Consider the following 26,226-nt stretch of genomic DNA (forward strand, 5'->3'; position numbering starts at 1 on the left):
CATCTGTATCATGGACCTCAAGACAAACTGGACACTGACTGTTAAGGTAATAAGATCATAGAGTCCTTGCCATTCATGTAATTCCTGTAGCTGAAGGTATGCATTCTGCAGCTGTATTTTAAACATACTCCAATCATAAGACAAGACACAGCATTTTGTTTGGCAGCCACGGAGAGATGGGAGATAAGGAAGTCCTCCTTAACAATCCCTGGAATCTGCTAATGCAGTAAAGGATGGCTAGCCATAGTTTTGTCTGCCTAAACTTAGTTAAAGTCTGAGCAGGTGTGAAACAGATGGGTCAAGTGGATTAACACTGTTAAGGAATCAGGAAGATCAAAGAGAGAATTTTTCACTAAGGATGCTTTTTTTTTTTTAATAGATTCTTGGGATCTGAAGCACATTTTCTGAGACAGGGTTTCTCTGTAGCTTTGGAGCCTGTCAGTCATAGAACTTGCTCTGTAGACCAGGCTGGCCTTGAACTCATAGAATTCCACCTGTCTCTGCTCTGCATCCTGAGTGCTGGGATTAAAGGTGTGCACCACCACTGCCTGGGTCCTTCCCCCCCCCCCCAAGATAGCATCTCAAGGGATTGCAGCAATGGCTCAGCAGTTAAGAGCACCAACTGCTCTTCCCGAGGATACAATTTTATTTCCCAGCATCTACAAGGTGGCTCACAATTATGCTTAAATTCCAATTCCAGTAGATATGTTTCTTCTTCTAGCCTACTCATACACCAGGCATAAGTGATTCATAGCCAGGCATGTATGCAAAACCCTCATAAACTGCAAAATTTAATAGTAACAAAAGAATACACACTGCCAGGTGGTGGTGGCGCACGCCTTTAATCCCAGCACTTGGGAGGCAGAGGCAGGTGGATCTCTGTGAGTTCGAGACCAGCCTGGTCTACAAGAGCTAGTTCCAGGACAGGCTCCAAAACCACAGAGAAACCCTGTCTCGAAAAACCAAAAAAAAAAAAAAAAAAAAAAAGAATACACACAGACATAAACACAATATCACACACAATCAAACAAAAGGTTCTTGCTGGGTGTTTTGACACATGCCTTTACTCTCAGAACTTAGAAGGTAGAGACAGGCACCTCTATTTGAGTTTGAGGCCAGCCTGGTCTCCTTCAGGGTTATGGAGAAACCCTGTCTCAAGGAAAAGAAAAGAAAAAGGGATCTAATACGGTAAGCCCATAGAGGTCTTAAACTCATAATCTGCCTGATTACATGTGCTAGCTCAGTGTATGCTATATACACCTCAACACAGGTATTTTAAGAAAGAGTAAGCTAGACAGAAATGTTGGCTTACACCTACAATCCCAACACTCAGGAGATCAAAACAGAAAGAATGAGCTCAAAGCAAGCCTGGGCTATGGTGTGAGGAAGAGGGAGAGCAGAGTGGAGAAAGAAGGGTGGAAAGATGATCTACTGACATACCCTTTTTAACACAGATGGGTCTCAAAGACATTACCACACTTGAGCCACACAGAAAGTACTACACACTGTTTGATTTATATGCAACTCTTAAAAACATAGCTTTACCTTGGGATCAGTTTATTCAGAGCTCATTTCAGAATGATAAAGGCAATTCTATTATTCTGTAAGATTCCTCGAGGGTTAGGACCTCACAGTACCTACATCTGCATGTACAATAAGCTCCCTGTTGTCAGAAAGCGGCATCTTCAATATACCTTTGTCCTAAAAAAACTAAAATTCCGACGTCATCTACTTTACCTGTGCGACACTCATTGCAGATAAATTTTCCTCGCGGCATCTCAGTTAGGCCAAGGCACTCCAGGTGGAAAGCCCCACAGCATTGAGCTTCACATAGTAACAGCTCACCCAGTTTTTCACAGTTCTGTAAAGGAATAGAGATTTGTCTGTAGAAAGACTTTAGAAAACTCCCAAATGAAGAGTCCTCATAAGATCAACAGCAAAGAAAAAATCTGTGAAATTCCATCACTTCTTCAACTAATATTAATAATTACTTCCTATATGCCAAGCACAAGAAGTTCTCTGGTTTTTAATGGGGACAGATGACACAAACAAATGAAAACAATAGTCGTCTTAGTTACTGTTCTAGTTGCTCTGATAAAACACCCCGATGAAAGCAATTTAAGGGAGAAAGGTTTGTTCTGGCTCATTGTTCTGGCTCATAGTTCAAGATATGGTCTACTCTGGTGGAGAGGTCAAGGTAGCAGGAGCTTGATGCAGCTGGTCAAACATCGTTCACATGAGAAATCAGAGAGCAATGAACTGCTTTAGCCTAGCTCACAGTCTGGAACCTCAGCCAAGGAAATGGCACCATTCACAGTGGGCAAATTTCCCCACTTTAATTAATTAAGCTAATCAAGATAATTCCTTAGAGGCAAGACCACAGAATAAACAATCCCTCACAGGTGTACCTGGGAGGTGATTCCAAATCCTGCCAAGTTGGTAATTAACACTAATAATAACAACACAGGAAAGAGTTCAGAAAATGATCAATATCAATTAGTATTAGGCAGAGAATTCAAATAGCTAACTTGGCTTTGTTTATGAGGATGACATCTTAGGTCAGAGTCTGAAAGTTCACAGTAGGCTATGACAAAGGAAGGTAGCAAGTAAAAAACCCACAGGGAGGAAAATGTAACTGAAAGACACTGTTACTTTACTGAAGTGAAGACAGGTCATAACTGGCAGTAAATGACATAAAAAAAGGGAGGAGGTCAATAATTTCAGATTTTAATCTAATTGCAAAGATATACCATTGGAGAGCTTTGCTAAGTGAGGGTTGAACTCAGGTGTTCATTTTTTAAAAGATTCCTATAGCTGGTTACTGGAAAACGAACTAAAGAACAAAGCTAAGAGGAGACAAACCAGACAGCTGCGCAGGAGGCAATAACAGCCAATTGGACTTGGGTCCTAACAGTACCAAAATAAGAGCCCTTTGAGATATATATCAAATTACTTCATAAAAAAATATAACCCTTCTCACCCCTTATCTTTTTGTTCCTCTCATTGGGAACTAAACACAAAGCTTTGGGCCCACGAGGAAGAGGGACATAAAATCACTGACATAGACAGTCTCATGAAGACATGATATCACTAAAAGGAAAAAAAGCCTAATGAAATGAGGATATTATATCTAATTATGAAAACCTTGGAAATTCCCAATGTTTCTTTTTAATCCCATTGTATCTACAACTGATTCACAACAACAAAAAAAAAGTAGAAAAAAATTAGCCTGATACCATCAACTAGGAAACCCCCATACCAAATCTGTGAATACCCATGTCCTTCATACAACGAAAACTGCATATTGTATACACAATCTTCTTGTATACTTTAAAACACTTATAAACTCTAATCTTTTATAGCATACATGCTGTGTAAATAGTTGTTCCTTGAAAAACAGAGTAATGAGGCTGAGGAGATGGCTCAGTTAGTGAAGAGCTTGCTCTGCAAGCATGAGAAAACAAGCGCATTCCCCAAACCTATGTAAAAAGCTAGGCATGAGGCCAGAGAGATGGCTCAGCGGTTAAGAGCATTGCCTGGTCTTCCAAAGGTCCTGAGTTCAATTCCCAGCAACCACATGGTGGCTCACAACTATCTGTAATGAGGTCTGGTGCCCTCTTCTGGCCGGCAAGCATACACACAGAAAGAATATTGTATACATAATAAATTATATATATTTAAGAAAAAAAAAAAGCTAGGCATGGTGGTGCACACTGCAAATCCATGCTGGATTTCTTGATCCTTCTGGCCAGGCTGCCTACCTAAACATCAAGTTCTGGATTCCAGTAACAGACCCTGCCTCAAAAATCAAAATGGACAGAACTGATCATGGTGGTGCACAGACCGAATCCCAATACAGAGGCAGAGGGATCTCAGTGAGTTCCAGGACAGCTGGGTCTATACAGAGTTTCAGGTCAGCCAGGGTTACATAAAGAGACCTTGTCTCAAAGTGGGGAGAACACGGCATATATATACATGAACACAGTCATGAAATACAAACACCTGAACATAGACTCATATGTATACCCCTCCAAATAAATCTATATTCAGTACAGACCCAACTATTAACTATTACATAACAATATAAACAAGCTTTCCCAAAGTATTTTTTTCATCTATACAATTGATTTAGTCCACAGAAACCAAAATCTACTATCTATTAAAAAAAAAAAATCAAAAGAAACGCCTCTAACCCCAGTACAAGGGAGGCAGAGGCAGCAAGTTCTAGGCCAGCCTGGTCTACAGGTGGGTGGGGGAATAAAAGAAACGAAAGGTCTTGGTCACCTAAATAAACAAGTAGGAAAATGTTAGGGAGACAGGCAGAGCTTATCTTTCTTACCTTGACTTTCCTATTATCTATTACTTACAAAACAAAACAAAAATTCGTTTTGTATATGTACATACATACATAGAGGGCCAATGAACAGTTTTCATATAGTAAGCAAACACATTCAGTTTAAAACATGAAAATGTCAATTACAGTACAAACTGAATATGTTATTCAAATTAACTACATGGTTTACCATAACAGCTTAGTTGGGATCATTTACTTATGAACTCGACACTTGACAAAGGAAGTGCCACAAATAGTTTATATCAGGATCTGTATGTCCTAATATACATGCATGCACATCACATCAATACAGCAAGCCTGGACCACAGGGCTACCCTTTGTACCTACTATCTCCATATGTGGCTTAAAATGGCCATGAACGTCATTCTGTCAATATCTCCCTCCCAAATGCTGGAATTATAGATATTATAGATGGGTGTAATCACACCAAGCTTTTTTTTTTTTAAAAAGGCAAGGGTCTCACTGTATAGTCCCTCAATGGCTTAGAACTCACTATGTAGACTACCAGGCTGGCTCGGTCTTCTGAGTGCTAGGACTAAATGTGAATCCCATCTAAAGTGACAAACATTGTCTTTTAATGATCGGTGTAAAATGCATTTACATACTGACTTGTTTTATCAATGATTAATGAGCAGAGCTGCTTTTCAGGATCAATACTGCATTTGGGAATTAGTCCAAATATGGAAAGCCCCACTCCACCCCCATTCCAAAGAGACAGGGGTCGTCCTAGAACTCACTGTCTACACCAGGCTGGCCTTGAACTCAGAGACCTGCCTGTCTGTCTCTGGCCTGGTTCAGGTGGACATTTTTTAAAGAAAAGATTTATTGATTTATCTATTTATTATGTATACAACATTCTGCTTCCATGTATGCCTGCACACCAGAAGAGGGTGACAGATCTCATTACAGATGGTTGTGAGCCACCATGCGGTTGCTGGGAATTGAACTCAGGACTTCTGGAAGAACACCGAGCGCTCTTAACCATCTCTCCAGCCCCTAGATATTCTTCATGTAACAGAGAAAAATGCAACGAAGAGACAATAGGATAAAACTGCATCTATCACAGCAACATAGCCTGGACCTGTTTTACTTTTTAGTTGTTTCAATTAAAAACAATAGTGCCCTGGCAGCAGAGAAGGGAGCCCAAAGGAAGCAAACCTCTATGAATTTGAGCCCAGCCTGGTCAACACATGAAGTTCCAGGCCAGCTACGGCTACTAAGTAAGATTTCATCTCAAAAAGAAAAGAAAAACCTAACAACAAATAAATACAGCAGCAAAGAAAGTTAATCACTAACACGCTTGACTTGCAAGCAAGAAACCTGAGTTCAAATTCAAGCAGCCCACATAGCAGTGTGCTTGTACCCAGCAGTGGTGAGACATGAGAAATGACACACAGACCCATCCTCTGGATGCTCATGGTTGAGTCAGCATGGCCAATGTCTAAGTTCCAGGCCAAATGACAGGCTCCATTTCAAACAAAAAGTGTTGGTCACCTGAGGATCTCCACTCAAAGCTGTCCTCTGACCTCCATGTTATACCCACATGCACCTGCACATCCACCCATATGTACACACACATACACCAAGCACCAGGTTTTCATAATGTCAGATTTTAAGAGTTTGCAAAGGTAAACCAAGGAACTGATAACTCATAAAGCCACAGAAACACCTCACAAATAATCAGCACAACAGTTAGGACTCGAAACAATTAGGTCTGATTCCAGGATGCTCTGCTTCTGGAGGTATATACTCATAGGCCACAAGGACAGACTGTAACCAATAGTCAACTAATTCCTTCTCTTTGCTTTTCAAAAGAGACAAAAGAATTACAGCCTGAAAGAAACTCAAGGGGCTGGAGAGATGGCTCATAGGGTAAGAGCACTGACTGCCCTTCCAGAGGTCCTGAGTTCAATTCCCAGCAACCACATGGTGGCTCACAGCCATCTATAATGAGATCTGGAGCCCTCTTCTGGCATGTAAGCATACATAGAAGGAATGTTGTATACATAATAAATAAATAAATCTTTAAAAAAAAAAAAAAGAAACTCCTCAGGAATTATCCATAACCATTTTCTCTAACCAAGATAAGGTCTTTTAAGAGATAAAGGGGGTTTCTCAAAAAGTACACATGCAACAAAAATGAGACAAACATTCCCTACCTGACAAACATTCTCCTTGAGTGCTGCTCCTCCACCGCGTTCACCCTGCAATTTTTTGGATGCAGACATCCCAGGATCATGTTCTACACCATCTTCAAGAATCTCCTTGGGGCTGGCAGCAGTCCTGTGGATCATCAGTTCTCCCTTGCAGAGAAAAAAATAACACCCCACATCTGTATTATTGATGTCTCTTCCATATGACCCCCTCCTCCCTCTGGGCTGCTATTTGTCTAGCCATCAAGCACTTACAGATGTTCAGCCAATCACGCGGGCGGACTGCATGCAATGTTAGTTCTAACCCTGCTGTGATTGGACGGGTAGTGGGCGCCTCATGCCCTGCCACTAACTGCTCTGAGGCTTTTCCACTGGAACTTTTTGAGCTGTTCCACTTAAAGGTTTCACTAAGGGAGAGAAAACATTCTTAAGTTTATTTGATTACTTATTTGTCCTCCAGATCCGTGTTTCCTAGGCAATGCCCCCTTGGGCATTCTATTCAAATTAGAAAGAAAACACTCAGCAGCATCTGTGATGCTCAAAAACTGGATCTAATTCTATTTTTAACTTGAATTCAAAAGCTCTGTAAAGGCAGCTTTAAATGCTTTTCAAGAGCTGATGTTTATAAACATCCCAAACTAAGCAACTGATGGTCAGTAAATAAGCATATGGAATTTCCCCCTACCTACAGCAGTCTGAACTTTAATGGGGCACTATCTAGGTTCATTCATATTATTTGGTTACTTAGACTGTACTCTCCAGTTTTAGAACAACTTCACTTATTAAGGCAACACATATATAATGTATCTGCTATCTCAAGCAAAGGGGCCATTATCCACAGTTGCAATTTGTACTTTGCTAGGACTGGGCTCTCCATAAGTCAAGATTCTTTAAATCTTCAAGGGAGAGGATGGGCCGCCTAGCGTGGAAGGTGGAAAGGTGAGGAACTGAGTGATACCTCCGAGCGTGGAGCCTCTTTTGAGGAGCCGTCCTTTCTCACTTTTTTATAGTGTACTCTGGCTGTAACATGCCTTTGTCGTTTTCGCTTCCTTGGTTTATCAAGTATCTTGGTTGTGCCTACAAAAGGAAAACAAATGTTACCTAATAGCTAGCTACTCAAATATATTTTCAGCAACTTTCATCCTTAAATTAAGGATCCTTAAAAGCTATAGTAAAGTAATACCTAACTCAGAATCTACTTATAACTAAAGTGTCTAGAATACTAAAGCAGATGTAAATAAATAAATTACTTATTGGATTATTTTTGGGAGACAGACTCCCTCTTGGCTGTGGTACAGGCTGGCCATGAATTCAAAGAGATCCACTTGCCTTTACTGGGATTAAAATGTGTACCATCACTCCCAGCAGTAATAGGTTTTATCTTATTAAAAAAACTATTACTTAAGACATAAAGCTAAAAACTAGCATTTATTTTCAACAACTATAGCTATGGTTTTATTGTAACTTAATTACAATAACTTAACAGAAAAGTCCAAGAAAGGAAGAAATAGCAATAAAACATAATAACTTTCAAAAATATAAAATGTGTTTATGTATACCTGAGTATTTGTACATGTAGTGCCTAGGAAGGCCAGAAAAGGATGTTGAATATTCCTGGAGCTAAAATTATATGCAGCTGTAAACGGTCTTAAATGGGTGCTAGGAACCTATTTCAGATCATCTTGTAAGAGCAGCAAGAAATCTTAACCTCTGACTCACCTCTCTAGCCTAAAAGGACGTTCTCAAAGTCTATAAAATGTTGCTGATGTATGTTGAATCAATTTTCTTTTTATAAAAAAAATTATTTATTTTCATTTTATGTGCATCAGTATTTTGCCTGCGTGTATATTTATGTCATTTCTTGAAGTTGTAGACAGTTGTAAGCTGCCATGTGCATGGTGGGAATTGAACCATGGTATTCTGGAAGAACAGTCAGTGCTCTTAACCACTGAGCCATCTCTCCAGCCCTTGAATCAATTTTCATGTTACAAATACTTCAATTGAAACTGTTTGTCAATATACTATCCTACATAAAGGTTTTCTCTCTCTCTCTCTCTCTCTCTCTCTCTCTCTCTCTCTCTCTCTTTCGAGACAGGGTTTCTCTGTGGCTTTGGAGCCTGTCCTGGAACTAGTTCTTGTAGACCAGGCTGGCCTCGAACTCACAAAGATCCGCCTGTCTCTGCCTCGCGAGTGCTGGGATTAAAGGCGTGCGCCACCACTGCCCGGCCATAAAGGTTTTCTCTAAGGTGAAAAAAGAAGTTTCTGCCAGGGAGTGGTAATACACCTTTGATCCCATCACTTGGGAGGCAGAAGCAGGTAAATCTCTCTGAGTTTGAGGCCAGCCTGGTCTACGAGTGATTTCCAGGACAGTGAGGGCTACACAGAGAAACCCTGACTTCAAGAAAAGAAAGTAAATTAGTGGGGATTCTTAGCAGGACCTGACACGAATAGCAAAGGTATAGGTCATAAAACAAAATTAGGGCCAGAGAGATGACTCACTGATTAAGACTAGCCTTTAAATCAACATGGTAGAAGGACAGAATCAACTCCAATGAGTTATCCCCTGAGGTGCAAATATAAATAAGCAAATGTTGTATCTGTGCTTACAAAATTAAAGCAATCTCAAGCAAGGCAAACTGACACATTTCTAAAACCTCATCACTTGAGAAACAGAAGGATCAGGAGTGCACAGATCATCCTGACCTGCAGCCTGGGTTACATAAGGCAACCTCTAAGAGAAAATTGTGTTTGAGTGTGTGCACACACGTGCCATGCATGATGGTGGACACCTTTAATCCTAGTATTCTGGAGGCAGAGGCAACAAAAAGGGCAGCCATGTCTATACAGACAAACCCTGTCTCAAAAACTGCGCACTCACATGAGGATGGGCTGAGAGCTGGCACAGACGGGGGAGAGGAAGAGACTTCATGTACATATAAAGATGCAGGCAAAACACACATACATACAAATACAAATAAATCTTTCATTGAAAGTAACTGCATTTTATGACAAGACGTAGAGGAAATGCACTTACCATGCAGGAAAAAATTCTAGTTCCTAAGTTCTAGATTGGAAAAAACAACTTCTATCACTACAGGTTAAGAACTAAGATGGGGACTGGGGGAATAGCTCAGTCAGTAAAATATTTGTCTTGTTTGCATGATGACCTGAGTTCAATCCTCAGAACCCATGTAAAAGATGTTGGGTATAGTGGCATGCATTTGTAATGCCAGCAAATTAAGGTGGGAGACAGGAATAGTGGTTTACACATGTAAACCAAGTACTCAAGGAGGCTAAAAAAAAGATTTTTTTATGTGTTTATAACCAGGCTCAGCCAGATACATAGTAAGTTCTAGACAAGTCAAGACTTTAAGTGTAAAACCTTGCCATAAAGAAAGCAGGTAAGATAAAATTTGTCTCATGAAGGTATGGAAGTGATCTCCCTACATTTTGTGACTTAAATTGATTATCATTGAGTGGTAGTATACCTTTTAACATTCAACATTTACAGTGAATATATAATCTCATCCAGCAGAACTAGACAAAGAAATTCCAGTTTCCTATTTAAATTCTTTGTTATAGAAACTCTAAGGGCAGGCATTTCATAAGATGTTCTATGATATGTACCACATAAGCTAAATCTTCAAGACAGGATTTCTCTGTGGCTTTGGAGCCTGTCCTGGAACTAGCTCTGTAGACCAGGCTGGTCTGCAAATATGGAATCTTAAAACATTGCTGGATCTTAAAACATAGAGCCTAAGGGCATCAAGTAAACTGGAATTACTGCCTGAGTTTACTACCATCCTTTTCAATACCATTTCTGTACTTCATTTTGAAGTAGTGGTTTCTTTATTTTTAGCAGTGTCAAATAAAACCTTGTCCATGTTTGATATATACTAAGTGTTTTAATATTTAATAATGGTGATGATATATTAACACTAAAATTTTCTCTTGTAACTAGCTGTCTTAAGGAAGCAAGGTGTTAGTACTAAGTAAATCTTTCCGCTTCCCATGCTAACCTTGGAGCCTACCTCACTGGAGGAAAGTGTCCCAGCTGCTCCAGACTTTCTCAGAGACATCTCCCTGGTCTCATACTTGGCTCCAAGAGCTTCTAAAGGTTCATAAAGAATTCTGAAAAACACTCCTGAGTCCTGGCTATGGTGATGCTCAGGGCATGTAGCTTGCTTCCAGACATTGGAGAATCATGCCCAGCTTTGGTCCATTTCATTTTGGAATGAATCCACTATTTTCTTATTTACAATTTTTTTTTTTTTGAGACAGGGTCTCATATGTCGTTAGTTGGCTTAGAACTTGATAAGTAGACCAGGCTGGCCTTTAACTAACAGAAATCCATCTGTCTCTGCCTCTTAAGGGCTATGGTTAGAAACACGAACCATCATACCCATTCTTTCTATTTGTGTGTGCAGAGGTACTGAATGTGAAAGTGTTGATACAGGATCTCACAGAATATAAATGCTCTAACTTATAAAATTTACTACTTCTCCAACCATTGTTTTCATCATTTTAAATAACTTTCCCCTAATTTTAAAGTACTCAGGCCCAGAATCATAAAATGCAAAAGAAAAAAATTCCCATCATCTTTTACTTTAAAACTAACCTGTATGAGTATATTATTATAGACTTTTAAAATGGAATTGTGGTCAGCTTTTTCTATCCAAAATATGTTTTAAATTCTAGTACTATAGCCGGGCAGTGGTGGCGCATGCCTTTAATCCCAGCACTCGGGAGGCAGAGGCAGGCGGATCTCTGTGAGTTCGAGACCAGCCTGGTCTACAAGAGCTAGTTCCAGGACAGGCTCCAAAACCACAGAGAAACCCTGTCTCGAAAAACAAAAAAAAAAAAAAAAAAAAAATTCTAGTACTATACAATATTCCTTCCTTCGTTGTACCCATTTGAACTAAGTTATGCTGTCTCATTTTCTTCTACTGTAATTAGTGCCGCCGTTGCACAGTTTATCCTCTTATCATTAGAATTTTTTTCTGATATTCTAGAACAGGGTTTTACTCTGTGGCTCAGGCTGACATCAGACTAATGGCACTCCTTCTTGCTGAATCTTCCAGAAGCTGAGATCATAGGCATGTGTCAGCACACTCTGTGATGCTTCATGTACATTAGTCAAGCACTCTACCTGCAGTCCCTAAGCCTAAGTGTCTTAACACTGACCAGACTTATATATAATAGGTCTCTCCTTAAAGGGGGATCTGCCTGCCTACTCAAGGAGGTCCCTAGACACTGATCCCAGGAATGAAGGGTGTTGTTAGGATTAATGACCTCGTGCTCTCTGGTATAGTCTATTACTGTGGCATTCTTCATTTAGTAAGACAAAAAATAGATTTGAAAATCTTAACCTATACTTATACCTATGAGTAATTTAATAAGCATTTTAGACTAACGTCTACTTTAAGATCTGGTAGTGAAATTTGTTTGGATATCATATAATTATAATAGTAATGTTGTATGCAGTACTTAAAAGTGATCTGTATCTTCAAAAACATTCTATCATCTGGTCAGAAATGGTGCGTGTGTGCATGTGTAGGCAAGGACATGCTAAAGCACAGAGAACACAGAGAGTCCTGGCAACCAAACTAAGATTATAAAGACACACAGAAAGTGCCTTTAGCCTCTAAAGATATCTTTCCCACCCCTGATCTGCAATCTTAATTCAGCTAAAAACCAGTTTATACTTCAAAAGAACAAACACTTGGTATTAAAATCACCACTTAGTAGGATTTGTCTAAAAAAAAAAAAAATCACATTACATAGTAGAAAGTATGATGGGTTTAAGTCAAATGGGTGTAGATTATCTGTAAAGAACACTTAACTAGCCCTGCATGGTAGCACATGCATTTCATCCCACCATCTGGGAGGCAGAGACAGATTGATTTCCATGAGGTTTGAGGCCATTCAGGTCTATCAACAAAGTTGCACTCCAGTCAAGGTTACACATTGAGATCTTCTTTTAAAAAAGAAATTTAACTGTCTAGTTTGTATATACTGTTCAGTTCTTGATTTTGCACAATGGGGATTCCAATCTGGCTGTAAATAATTAGTTTAAAGAGAAAAACTCTGGTTGCGGACACCAAAATTTCATCTTATCATTTTTGCTTCACATTCTTGATATTGTTTTTATTTTATTTTATTTTTTTCTAGACAGTTTCCTGGAACTTGATCTGTGGACCCAGCTGGGCTCGAGCTCACTAGGCCTTTGTGTTTAACCTTTATGTGCTCTTAAAATCTACTTTAAAGTACTAAAAACTAGAGTGGGAGGAATCTTTTTAAAAAATAAAAAGTTCCAAGACATTTATGCTAGTTAATCAATGAAGCTATTATTATCAATGCTACTGTTTCTGACTGCTTTATGGGGATGAGACTTTACTAGAGTTAATAATATTCAAGACTAAGAGAAGAGTTAACGTAGAGTTCTTTTTACTTGCAGGTGCTAAGAAGAGAACTCATGTCTCATGCATGCTGGGTAAATGCTCTATCGTGAGTTAAGAGTTTCTGGAAACTGTATCCAAGAAAAAAGAAAATATTTGGGTTTTTTTGTTTGTTTTGATTTGTCTTATTATGTAGTTATGGCTGGCCTGGAATGCACTATACAAACCAGACTGGCCTTTAACTCACAGAAATTCCCGTTTCATCTTATCAAGTAGTGGGATCACAGGTGTGCACTACTTCGCCCAGCTATAGATATAAAATCCTCATGCACTCAATCATGTAAATGAAATTCGCAAAGGACAAAGCTTATAAGTTTATTTATTTACCTATTTTCTAGTGTGCATTGGTGTTTTGCCTGCATGTATGTCTGGGTGAGGGTGTAGGGTTTCCTGGAATTATAATTAAAGATAGCTGTGAGCTGCCATATGGGTGCTGGGAACTGACCCAGGTCCTCTGGAAGAGCAATCCATGCTCTTAAACAATGAGCTGGTTGACATTATCTCTAACCTTAAAAAAAAAAAAAAAAAAAAGCAAGCAAACTGATGGACAGGTGTTCCTAACTGCCCATAACTAAAATCAACCAACATGTATGATAATCTACTTAACAACCATGGATCATGGTCTCAGAAATGCACATCTAAGATTTTGCCAACAGAGCATATCTAGTGTCATGTGCTCAATTTTTTTTTTTTTTTTGATTTTTCGAGACAGGGTTTCTCTGTGGTTTTGGAGCCTGTCCTGGAACTAGCTCTTGTAGACCAGGCTGGTCTCGAACTCACAGAGATCCACCTTCCTCTGCCTCCCAAGTGCTGGGATTAAAGGCGTGCGCCACCACCGCCAGGCCTTCATGTGCTCAATTTTGAAGTGATAATTCAATAATGATTCTAAAACCGGAATAATCTGTGGAATTTCAAATAAAAGAAAATCAAGCCCTTAAAAGTCACTACAGGGAACAGGCCTGGCGATACACCCCTTCAATTCCAGCATTTGAGAGGTAGAGGCAGGCAGATCTCTGTGATGTCAGCTAGTCTACATCCAGTTTCAGTACAGCCAGGGCTATATAAAGAGACCCTGTCAGCTATATCTAAAAAGAGGAAGGAAGGAACTAGGGAACAAGCAAACAAACACACTACAGCCTGGTCTACAAAATAAAATGAGTTCAAGGCCAGTCAGGGCTATGAACAATTCAACTCAAGGGTCAGGAAAGTGAGGATTCAAATTGGAACTGAGTGGTAAGCTCCCTCCACGTTAGCCAGCTTTCATCATGCTAAAAGGTCCCATTACAGTGCTAGGGAAGCTATAAACCTGACAAACAAGATATGTCCACCAGTGCAATAGTGGCATGACTAGTCTAATGGAGCAACAGTCACTTTCTGAATGGATCTAAGGCCTGCTCCATTGGATGGCATTCATAATTGGTACTGTGAAGCTAATCAAAAGCTTTTGACTTAGGAAGGTCACATGCCTAGAAAGGGAGGAGAGAAACACCTGGTTTATTGCTGTATGACATGTTGCCAAGCTACTTTCTAAATGCCTATGTTTATATCTATAGATTAATGCTGCTTTTAGCTTTGAGCAGAGATTTTTCTTGCAGTAGGCAGTGGTTAATAAAGGCAATTATAACAGGTCAAAGTGCTGAAAATAGGTGGCGTTTGAGTACCCAGGCCTAAACAGTACATCTACATGAACCCCACTAAAGACTGGGGAGTACTGTGAAATAAAGAACAATTCTGTAATTGTAAGAGCCAGGGAAAAGAAGAATGCTGTTAGACTGTCTCCTAGAGATGGCATGGCCATTCTCTTCATGAATTCATAGTAGCTGTGCACAGGAGACAAATGGATTCTGTCAACAATTCATTATGAACTAGAGGACGTATAAGACCTCACCTTTCCCTAAGGAACCAGTGAAAGACATTACAGCTGAGGGAAAAGAGAGAGAGTAGTTTTCTTTAGGAGTAGTTACTATAATTTCCCATCTCCAGTCAATGACACCCCACGTATGTCCATGCAGGAAGCTAACTGAAATCATTGTGTTACGGAAAACAGATAACAAAAAAAGATGAAAGCAGCTGGGGTTTATAGGGAAGAAGCATTATAGTGGGAACAGAAAAAGAATGAAAGACACAACTACAACAGACAAGGATCAAACATATACCCTCTCTTTTTCAAGCATACGCTATTTGACAAACAGTCACATTTATACCCAAAGAAACTAAAGTCAATTTAGATGTTATAAACAAACAAGCTAATCAATTTGTGTAGGACAACTCAGATAATTTACGATTTTCCTCTCAAACTACACTGGACATTTTCTACCATAGAAATCAAAACTGGATCAATGCTATGAAATTAATGGTACAACCTGGAGAGTTAAGACTACTTGAGGAAATTAAGGAGGAACTGATATTTCACAATTGGTCCAAATATTTTCATACTAAAAAACTTTAACTTCATTTAACTGGTAACAGTGTAAGACTAAATAGATTCCTATGAATTTCAGAAAGCATACTGTCTAGAAAGTCTCAAAACTATAATTGTATGGGTTCATCATTTTAAACAAGAAATTAACTTTCTAGTCAAAGTGCTTAAAATTTGTCTGCTTTATATTTTCTCAACATCAAAAACACTCACCTCCACGATACTCTTTCAAATGAGATGTAGCACGTGAGTCAACAATGCCATTCTCCAAAGAACCCACTTCAAAGCACTGTAAATAGGAAGAAAGCAATAGGATTTACCAGGTACAGAAAACCATTCTTTAGCACTGTATGTGCTACAGCCATAGCAACAAATCCTGGGTTATTTTGGCAATTTCTACTATCAATACAGTAATTTAAGCACCCAGAAAGCTGAAGCAGAAGGACTACAATTTGTGGTTGGAGACTGGATAATAAGACCTTGCCTTAAAACAGAAGAAAACTAAATAAATACATAAATAAATAAAGCAAAAAAACAAGGACCATACTGGCTGTGGTGGTGTATTAGGAGTTCAAGGTCATCCTCAGCTATACACGTCATTTTAAGCTACATAGACCTTGTCTCAATTCTGTGTTTTCATGTAATGTAATACACACACACACACATATATACTTGAACAATATCCATACCATCATTATACAAAGACCCAATTCTCTGTATGTTCCAATTTTAGTATACGTTCTGTTTAAATACATACTATACCAAATAGCATTGAAAAACTGACTCAAGGAACAATGAACACTGAACAATAAAACAATTCTAAATTATGGAATAGCATGACAACTTACTATTTTAGATTAAAGTTATTATTAAACACCCTAAATGAAGCAGGTGACTCTATTTGAAAGGAGAAAGGACCAGTGGGGAATAAGAGGTACTGGAAGTACAGTAGAAGAGGGGAAGGACTGAAAGCAATGGACAATGGAACACAGATACAAAAATGCCACAATTAAATCCATTACTTTGTACACTTAACCTAAAAGTTTAGAAAAAGGAAAGGTTACTATACCTGGCTAAAGTCCTTAAATAAATGATATTCTATTAATATGAAAATAAATACTTGGGGGCTGGAGAGATGGCTCAGTGCTTAAGAGTACTGACTGCTCTTCCAGAGGACCCAGGTTCAATTCCCAGCACCCACATGGCAGTTCACAACGGTCTGAAGATCCAGTTACAGGGAATCTGACACCTTCACATAAAATAAAGTTAAATAAATCGTAAAAAATATTTAAAAATAAATAAATAAATAAATACTTGTTGGGTGGTGGCAGTAAACGTTTACCTTTAATTCCAGCACTCAGGAGGCAAGGGCAGGTAGATATTAAGTTTGAGGCCAGCCTGGTCTACAGAAAGAATTCCAGGACAGCTAGGGCTACACAGAGAAACCCTGTCTCAGAAAAGGAAGGGAGGGAAGGGGAAAGATTATAAGACCTAAGCTTGCTCCAGCTAAGCAAGGATAGAAATCCAAAAACTATGACATTTATTTTCATTTATTTATTTATTTCTGGTTTTTTTGAGACATGGTTTCTTGTCTAATTGCTCTGGCTTTCCTGGAGCTCACTTTGTGGACCAGGCTGGCTCGAGTTCACTGAGATTCACCTGGCCTCTGCCTCTCAAGTGCTGGATTAAAGGCGCTGAGTCAACACCAATGACTATGAATCACTAACTATGATTTTATAGTATTATTTATTTTCCTTTTCAAGATTCATCAAAAATACTTTTTATATTCAGTTATTTTGTGTTATTGGAGAGGAATCTGTGCATATTGGGAATTGAGGAGGTCAAAGGACAACTTAGAGGAGTTGGTTCTTTCCTTTCATTGTGTGGCTCAGGAATCAGATTCAGGTTATCAGGCTTGGAGATGAGTCCTTTATTCTCCAAGTCACCTCTCCAGTCAGACTTCTAAAGAACCAATTCTATTTTGATAATAGAATTAACTTTCTACTTCGGTGTACCATTTAATACTGGACTTTTCACTGTTAGTGAAAAGCAAATCTGTAACTGCAAAATCATGATTTCAAATATTTGAACTTTAATCCCAGGACTCGAGAGACAGAGGCAGAGCAATCTCTGTTAGTTCAAGCCCACCCTGGGCTGCACAAGACTGAATCTGTCTAACAGAGAAACAGAGCTCACACAAAGGTAATCTCAGCACAAGAGAAGTAAGTGGAGACAGGAGTGATATGGCTGGGCAGACCGAGAGGAATATAATGCAAAAGGAGTCAGAAGCTCAGTACAGTCTGAGGACAGAATCATGCCTTCTGCCTGAGCATTGGTAGAGGTAAAAGAACTCTCTAGTGGCTGGCCTCCCCGCTTCTCTGATCTTCAGCATTAACCCCTATATCTGACTCTGGGCTTTTATTATTAAGACCATCTAGAATTCATGCTACAAAACAACACAAATCAGGTTAAAAGGTTTTAAGTTTAGGAAAAAATATTGTGCAAGCTGGCCATGGCTTCTCATGCCAGGGACTCTAACAGTTGAGAGGTTGACAAAAAGGAACACAAATATGGGACCAGAGTACCATATATACAGTAAATGCCAGTACAGACTAAAACTGAGCAAGAATCTGCCTTAAAGTAAATAAATAACAACTAGCACCAACTTTATCATAAAAATGTATTTCATTTGTAAAGAAAATCTCAGTCTGGTAACATAGCCTAAAATAAACGTTGTTGAGGAGATAAAGACAGGAGGTTCTCGTGCCCAAGTGTAAATGTGCTTCTGTTTCCCAGCCACCCAGACCTGAATAATCACACAAAAACTGTATTAATCACAATACTCTTTGGCCAGTGGCTCAGGCCTATTTCTAGCTAGTTCTTACATTTTAAATTAACCCATTTCCAAGAGGCTCATGGTTTGTTACCTCTTACTTCTTGGACAGCTACATGGTGTCTCCCTAACTCCACCTTCTTTCCTCCTCTATCTCTGCTTGGATTTTCCCCCTTGCTATATATAAATCACCTTGACTGGCTTCACATATACTTGGGTGATGTGGGATTCCTCACTGTGTTTTATTATCACTGGTTAAAAAAAAAGCTGCTTTGGCCTATGGCAGGGCACAAATGTTATGAGAATAACCAACAACCTTTAAAATTAGATTTAAGGACTAATCCATGAGCTGGAACCCACACTGACACTGTCAACAAGAGCAAGAAACCAAGGCTAGTTAAGTCATTAAACAGTATTTTCCAGACAATCAAACATATCCTGACGGCATGCATAAATTCAAATCAGACAAAATCCTAGCACAGAGGAGAGGAGGTAGACATGAGGTCCTACCACTAGTCAAGGAGTTACTGCATTTGACTAAGAGAAAATTAGTTTTAGCAATGTAGTAACACTTGGTATGTCAACCACACTCTAGGAAAAACGACACCGACAGAAATAGTTGGTCAACACAAACCAGACTCCAAGATTTTTTGTTCTTTATTTCCGAAATTATTTATTTATCTGTTTACAGGAGACAGGAAAAGAGAATATGAATGTGAATGGGGAGGGAAGGAAGGTGAGAGCTAGGGGAATTAGGAAGGGGGAATGAATTCAGTCAACATACACTGCATGAAATTCTCAAAGAATAAACAAAAACATGATTTAGAAGGGAAGGGAGGAATCTATCTCAGAATGCATGCTGAGCATCTGTGAGCTCTAGGATCAATTTCTAATACTGTCAAAAGGAAGGAAAGAAAGAACAAAACAAAAAACACCTGAAATGAGCTCACATCAAAGCTATGTACTGCAAAAGTTTTTAAATATAAGATCTCACATAGATCAAGGACGCATACTAAAACTCTGTAATTTCTATACACATTGGCATACATTGTCCCCATCTCTACCCTGCCACAAGGGAAATATTTGAGAACTTTCTTTTGGATTCTTGAAAATATACATACTACACATAGTCCTACACATAGCATAACATATATTAAACTTGAATTTTTTATTAGGCACAAGACCAAACTATAAAGTATAAAAAGTATACCATAATAAATTACATGAGTGTGGTTTCTTCTCTTCTCTTTCTTAAAATATCTCATGTGCACTTACATACCAGAGTTCATGTCCTCTTCATAATCTATCTTATGCATAAGGCAGTCCCTCCTTTGCACTTTTATGAATATATTTTACTGGATATCCTTATCTAAAAAGGCACATGTTTATCACATGTAAATTTGTTTTCCACAGTAGTTCTCATTAATCAACTTCTCAAACTCTGCTAAAAAGGTGGCAGTCACTTCTGCAACAGCAGACAATGCTTCTCTGTAATTTTTAGATATTGCAGTCCAACTCTATTCCTAATATCTCTGTAGCTAAATTTTATTTGCATAGCTTTGTATTACTTTTTTCTGAGGTTTTTATAATGACTCAACTCTTGTTTTAAAATTAATTTATTTACTTATTTTGTTTTTTGAGACAAGGTTTCCCAGTAGCTATGGGGCCAGTCCTGGAACATACTTTGTAGACCACACTGGCCTCGAACTCACAGAGATCTCCTACCTCTGCCTCCCAGAGTGCTGGTAATAAAGGTGTGTGCCACCACCGTCTGGCAACAGCTCAATTCTTCAGACACACCTCTATGCCATCAATTGGAACACACTTTCTGGTTTATGTGTTCCACCCACAAATGAAATGACCTTTCCATTTTAACTGGGCACTTATTAAACACTTCTGATTGTAATTTCTGTAGTTTGTAGAAGACTATCAAAAGTTTCACAAATTTCTGTTGTCATAATTTAATGGGATGATGGCTCATTCTTAATAGACTTCTCAGCAAGCTCAACATATAGTTTTATTTCATTATTAACACAAGAACATTTACTTTTCCACTTAAAGAAGGCACTTACCAGGCTCTTTAGCATATTCAAGCTGCCAGCACGAAACTCGCACTTTAGAATCCTAATTGGTCAAAAGCATCACTTCAAAGCAAACTGTCATACCATGAATTAACCCAGTAACCCAAACAATGATATAGACAGCCTGGACAAAGAATAAGTCACACACATGCATTTTAAATATGAATTGTGTATTTCTTGAATTTGCCATTAAATACTTATAGTTTATAGGGTATAGTTATTAGTTAATTGGAACTGTGGAAAGTGAAACCACGATTAAAGAAGGATGACTATGCAGATAAATGTTAAAAGTACTACTGAAAAATGCAATTTTTAATCATGTTTTTCATGGGTTTAAGCCTATTTTACATTTGACAAAAATAACATACCTTTCTAGAAAGGCCAAGATCACCCTTCTTGGGCATAAATCCAGGGTCTAAATCATTGGATTCAAGAAGTTTCTTAGTTGGTTTTCTTTGACGCTTACTTTCATAATTCCCTGAAATGCACATAATTTTCCTTAGATGCTTTGAAAATTCAGCACAAGCTAATTTTGAAAAATAAAAACTTGTATTAATAAGTCACAATCTTTTTTACATTTTTCATTATGTTATAAGAAAAGGAACAGTATGAATATATTACTCTAAAACAGTGCTTACTAAAATACATTTAATTTTACATAATGAAGGCACACATTAATGCATGATGACTGTGTGCATGTGTGAACCATAGAAAAAGGGCAAAACCAAAAGGGCAAAAGTGGAATTATAGCAATCAACTGATGGTGAGGATAAATAAAGTAGAGCTGGAGTCTGGGCACAAACAGACCTTCAAAACAAGTAAAACAAAGCCAGGTAGAGGTAGCACACACCTTTAACCACAGCACTTGGAAGGCAGAGAACCCCTATTAGGCCAGCCTGAACCACAAAGTGAACAGCCAGGACTACATACAGAGAAATCCTGTGTGTGTGTGTGTGGATCAACCCTCCCCCCACATCACCAAAAAAAGACAAAAGAAACAAAACAAAAAAGTAAAACAAACTATGTGTGGTAGTGCACCCCTTTAATCCCAGCAGTCCAGAGACAGAAATGGGCAGATCTCTGTGGATGAAAAGACCAGCCTGTTCTATAGTGAGTACCAAGAACAGCTAGTGCTATAAACACTCTCAAAATAGGAAAATAGTAAAACAAATAATCCTACAATATAAATGCGCACGCACACATGCACAAACAGGTATGCTTGTGTGATACAGTAAGTACTTATTCCTGTTCCTTAAAACATACCTTTTAGTTAGGCCAGATGGCATAGTGTATAAAATCACTTGGTGCCAAGCCTGACAAGTTAAGTTTGATCCCAAAACAAACATGATAGAAGAAAACTGTCCCTCTGAAAGTTGTCCTCTGAACTCCACAAATATGTGGTGACGTGCTCACACACTTGTGCATGTATACAAACACACACAAATAAATGTAATTTAAAAAATCTTTTAGGAGTTGGACATATAGTTCAGTGTCAAGTCACTTGCTTAACATGTGTGAATCGCTAGGAGTGATCCCTGGCATGGCAAAAATTAAAACAACATAACATAAAATGAAACAAAAATCTTTTAAGATTCTGTTTTACTAGCCGGGCGATGGTGGCGCACGCCTTTAATCCCAGCACTCGGGAGGCAGAGGCAGGCGGATCTCTGTGAGTTCGAGACCAGCCTGGTCTACAGAGCGAGTTCCAGGACAGGCTCCAAAGCCACAGAGAAACCCTGTCTCGAAAAACCAAAAAAAAAAAAAAAAAAAAAAAAAAAAAAAAAAAAAAAAAAAAGATTCTGTTTTACTGCAGTAAGAATAACTAGAATTTTAAGAAAAAATACCAGTAACTAATGCTGGGGATGTATAGATACTTATTATCTAAATAGAAGGACAAGTAACAGTCCTTGACAGACTAAAGCAACACCCAATAACCAGGATGATACAAATAGTACTTTTAGATTTAATTCTTCCCAGGTGAAATAGCAAATAATGAAATGAGAACCAGTTGGAAATGAACTTAAAGGGAATACTAAAACTTACTAGATGCTTAATTTGTTTTCAAAATTCTAATGTTACATACTGATTCCTTTTATGCTGTTAGGGTATACCTGTAGAGACCAGAGCTCAACTTTGCAAGGTGTTCCTCAGAGCCCATCCACCTTGTTTTCACTGGGGCCAAGGGCTCACAGGCTGCCTCTGACTGGCATTCCCAACATGCACCATTACACCTGGAATTTTAATATAGGTACTGGGGACTGAACTGCAGCAATCATATCATCAACTGAGCTATTTTTCTAGCTGAGCTATTTTTCCAGTTCCTATTATAGCCAGTTTATACATGATGAAAAAACTTTAGAGATTTTTTTGAGTTCAAGGTCAGCCTGATCTACAGAAGGAGTTCCAGGACAGCCAGGGCTATATAATGACCCATCTTGAAGAAGGAGAAGGGAGGAATAAATGAATGAATGAATGAATGATAGCACCACCCAGCCACTAAAATATTTAAGTTTTTTTTAAAAGATTCTTATTTATTTGTTATGCATATAGTGTTCTGCCTGCAAGCCAGAGGGCACCACATTTCATTGGTTGTGAACCACCATGTGGTTGATGAGAATTGAACTCAGAACCTCTAGAAGAGCAGCCAATGCTCTTAATTTCTGAGCCATCTCTCTAGCCCACCTGTGTGCAGCATTCCTACTTGTTTGTTAGTTCACACTGCAGCTGATCAATAATCATGAAAGGACAATAAAACAGGATAGTTTCTAAAGACATCTCCTTCACAGTACTCCACAGACTCATTTGTGGTCAGAAGCTATATCAAATTAGCCACTATTTTAGGAATTTCCTTGAACAAAATCATAAACAGTAAAAGATGTTAGCTTTACAACAACACATAGAAGAAAGTTCCTGCTGCATCCAATCACAGCTGCTTATACACTGAGACCCCAGCCCCACCTTACCTGGTGTTTTAACAAGCAATTCCTCAGACTCAAGGGCAGGCTGCGGAGAGACTTCTGGAGCCACAGGAACAGATAAGGTCAGCTGTGGCAACTCAGCGTGTCCAACTCCAAGATCTGACTGAGCCAAGGGCCCTTCCAAAAATGGAGCCTCTCTTTCAAGAACTGGAGGCTCTTCTTTAGTTGAAATCAAAGAATTCTCATCCACCTGCTTGTTCTGAGCACTAGAGCGACATCGGGCAAGAAGGCTTTCGTCTTCACAGCGGGAACTTACCTAAACATAGTAGATACAAATAGAATACACAGGACAAATTTTTTTTTTTTTTTTTTTTTTTTTTTGGTTTTTCGAGACAGGGTTTCTCTGTGGCTTTGGAGCCTGTCCTGGAACTAGCTCTGTAGACCAGGCTGGTCTCGAACTCACAGAGATCCGCCTGCCTCTGCCTCCCAAGTGCTGGGATTAAAGGCGTGCGCCACCATCGCCCAGCTATACAGGACAAAATTATTACAATTTACCAAAAGGGGAATGAAAGGGCAATTAAAAACACGAAACATAAAGGACCTGGTGGTGGTGGTAGCTCACACCTTTAATCTTGGTGCGGGCACTCAGAAGGCAGATCTGTGAGTTCAAGGCCAGTCTCGTCTACACTAGGACAGCCAAGGCTACACAGAGAAACCCTGTCTCAGAAAACAAAACAAACAAACAACACACCCCCCCCCCAAAACAAAACATAACAAAACAAACCCAAGAGATTCTGATACTTGCTATAACGTGAATTAAGCCTGAGGATATTATGCTAAGGGAAACAGTTCAAAGTAGTACAAAACTCCACTAGTTCAATCTGGAAGAATCAAACTCATGGAGATTTTTAAAAAAAAATGGAAATATTAGAAAAGAGAATTATTTGTCCAATAAGTATTGCTTTTCAGTTTAAGAAAATAAATAATTCTAGAGATGAATGATACTTATGGTTGTATAATAGCACAACTACTCTAACTTGTAGAACTGTATGCTTAAAATAGCTACTATAATAGACTTTGTGAAATATTTTAGCATAATTAAAAAGAAAAATGTTTAACATTTAAACTCTATAATGTAAAACCAATGAGAGGGAGAAAAAAAATCAAAGTTCCTCCTAATATTACCAATTAAAACTAAACCCCTTAATTAAAAGAAACAATTATTTTTACTTTTAAAGAATTTTAAAGTTTAATAAAAGGACTGAGCTTAATGTAGAGAAAGATGAAAATCTTTAAGTCTTTTTATTTTATAGCCACTAATAAAATTAACAGATAAGGGTCTTCACTTTTTTTAAACCACAGTGCAATGGCTAACAAAGTACAGGACATTCCTTTGCTACTAATTACATACATACTGTTAATTCACAAGAGTGTAAAATAAAAGTAAAGAGATTAGTTAGCATTATGAGAACTTTAGTTCACAAAAAAAAGTTAAGGCAAAACTATGCATTTTCATTTTATTATCCAGGCTGTTAATGCTTCATCATAACAATCTTCCTAAGTACTAAAACACTCTTCAAAAGCAGAGGGTAAAAAGGAAGAAACATGTTAAGTTGATTCACTCACACACCTTATGAATAACTAACACAGGGTATGCAGACACTGTGCTAGAAGCTAACAGTAAACAAGAGACTACACAAAACAAACACCAGAGAAGGAGGACCTCAGTTAAAGAAGTAATGGTCTTCTGAAGATAAAATATGATACTACAGGTAAACTGCCACCTTATAAAATGTTGCTGCATACCTTATGCACTTGTTCCTGTACCTTCTTTTGTTTTTTCTTAGGAGCAAATATCTGGTCATATTCTTCTGAATATTCCAGAAGCCACTTGCTTGGCTTCCTAAGACGTTTCTTCTCTGACCGAATAGCTAAAAGAGAAAATAACTTCAATATTAATTAATGGATTTAATTAATTATTTAAACCCACTCTGTCAGCAAGAAGTCTGTGAGCAGTGGTGCACATGCCTTTAATCCCAGCACTCGGGAGGCAGAGTCAGGCAGATCTCTGTGCCTTTGAGGCCAGCCTTGTCTACAGAGCAAGTTCCAGGACAGCCAGGGCTACACAGAGAAAGCCTGTCTTGAAAAACCAAAATAATAGGCAGGCTCAAAACAATTTTAAAGATGTAAAAGGATTCTGGCTTGAACAGTAAGAAGCTTGATATTATTTGCTATGGATTATCAAAAACAAAAGTTGGGAGTTGTCAAAATCTGTCAACTCTAAAAGTGTGAGTGGTTTTAATTAAAGTGAGCTCCTGTGTTTGTTAGTATTGTATCTGTCCCCTCATTCCTAAACAAAGTTTCAATCCTAGGTTTCAAGACTGTCTTGTTCCCTTCTTGAGGTTGCTGTTCCCATTAGATAGTGGCAATTCAGCTTTCTCAGAAAATACTCAGGCCAAGCTTCAGTTTTCTGGCTATTTCTTTGAGCAAACAAAGAAGCCAGCAGAGTACAAAGAAGTAGATATCAGAGTGAGATAAATCTGTATTCAGTGATCACATGCATTGCTCCTCGCCAAAATCATGTAGAACATGATTTAGGACCTCAGTTGGGTGTAGTAGTGAACACTTTTAGTGGCGACAGAGGCAGGTATTTGAAGTCGGCCTGGTCTACAAAATGAATTCCACAGCAGCAAGGGCTACATACAGAGAAACCCTGTCTCAAATCTGCCCCCTACCCCAAATTAGGGTCTGATAAACTATTACATTAGACTTTTGGGGTAACATTTTATTGGAGTATAGAGTCACACTATTCATTTCTAGATGGTCTATGGCTTTTTTTTTTTGCCACCAAGGCAAAGGTTAGTAGTTAGAGAGTCTATACAGTTCTTAATGCCTAAAACATTTACTTTTAGGAAAAAATTACCAGCACGTTCCTTAAATAGTGTAACAAACTGTAAAGTGAAAATAACTAGTAAGACAGAAGATACTTTCTTTTTCTTTCTTCTTCACA

The 26,226-nt window shown here is 38.5% G+C and overlaps 1 protein-coding gene across 7 annotated transcripts in view; it reads right to left on the reverse strand.

Annotated features, from left to right (window-relative positions):
- Window positions 1-26,226, reverse strand: part of Nsd1 (nuclear receptor binding SET domain protein 1) — a 102,269-nt gene that overhangs the window by 32,630 nt on the left and 43,413 nt on the right. For all 7 annotated transcript variants that reach the window (XM_075969534.1, XM_075969538.1, XM_075969533.1 and 4 more), the window contains 7 exons: window positions 25,023-25,147; window positions 23,262-23,532; window positions 20,667-20,776; window positions 15,598-15,673; window positions 7,466-7,584; window positions 6,514-6,657; window positions 1,738-1,861 (listed from right to left, as the gene is read on the reverse strand). In XM_075969534.1, coding sequence (XP_075825649.1) covers window positions 1,738-1,861; window positions 6,514-6,657; window positions 7,466-7,584; window positions 15,598-15,673; window positions 20,667-20,776; window positions 23,262-23,532; window positions 25,023-25,147 — 969 coding nt within the window. The remainder of the gene's footprint in view (window positions 1-1,737; window positions 1,862-6,513; window positions 6,658-7,465; window positions 7,585-15,597; window positions 15,674-20,666; window positions 20,777-23,261; window positions 23,533-25,022; window positions 25,148-26,226) is intronic.

This window comes from Microtus pennsylvanicus, chromosome 4, assembly GCF_037038515.1.
Source record: "Microtus pennsylvanicus isolate mMicPen1 chromosome 4, mMicPen1.hap1, whole genome shotgun sequence".
Classification (NCBI taxonomy): Eukaryota; Metazoa; Chordata; class Mammalia; order Rodentia; family Cricetidae; genus Microtus; species Microtus pennsylvanicus.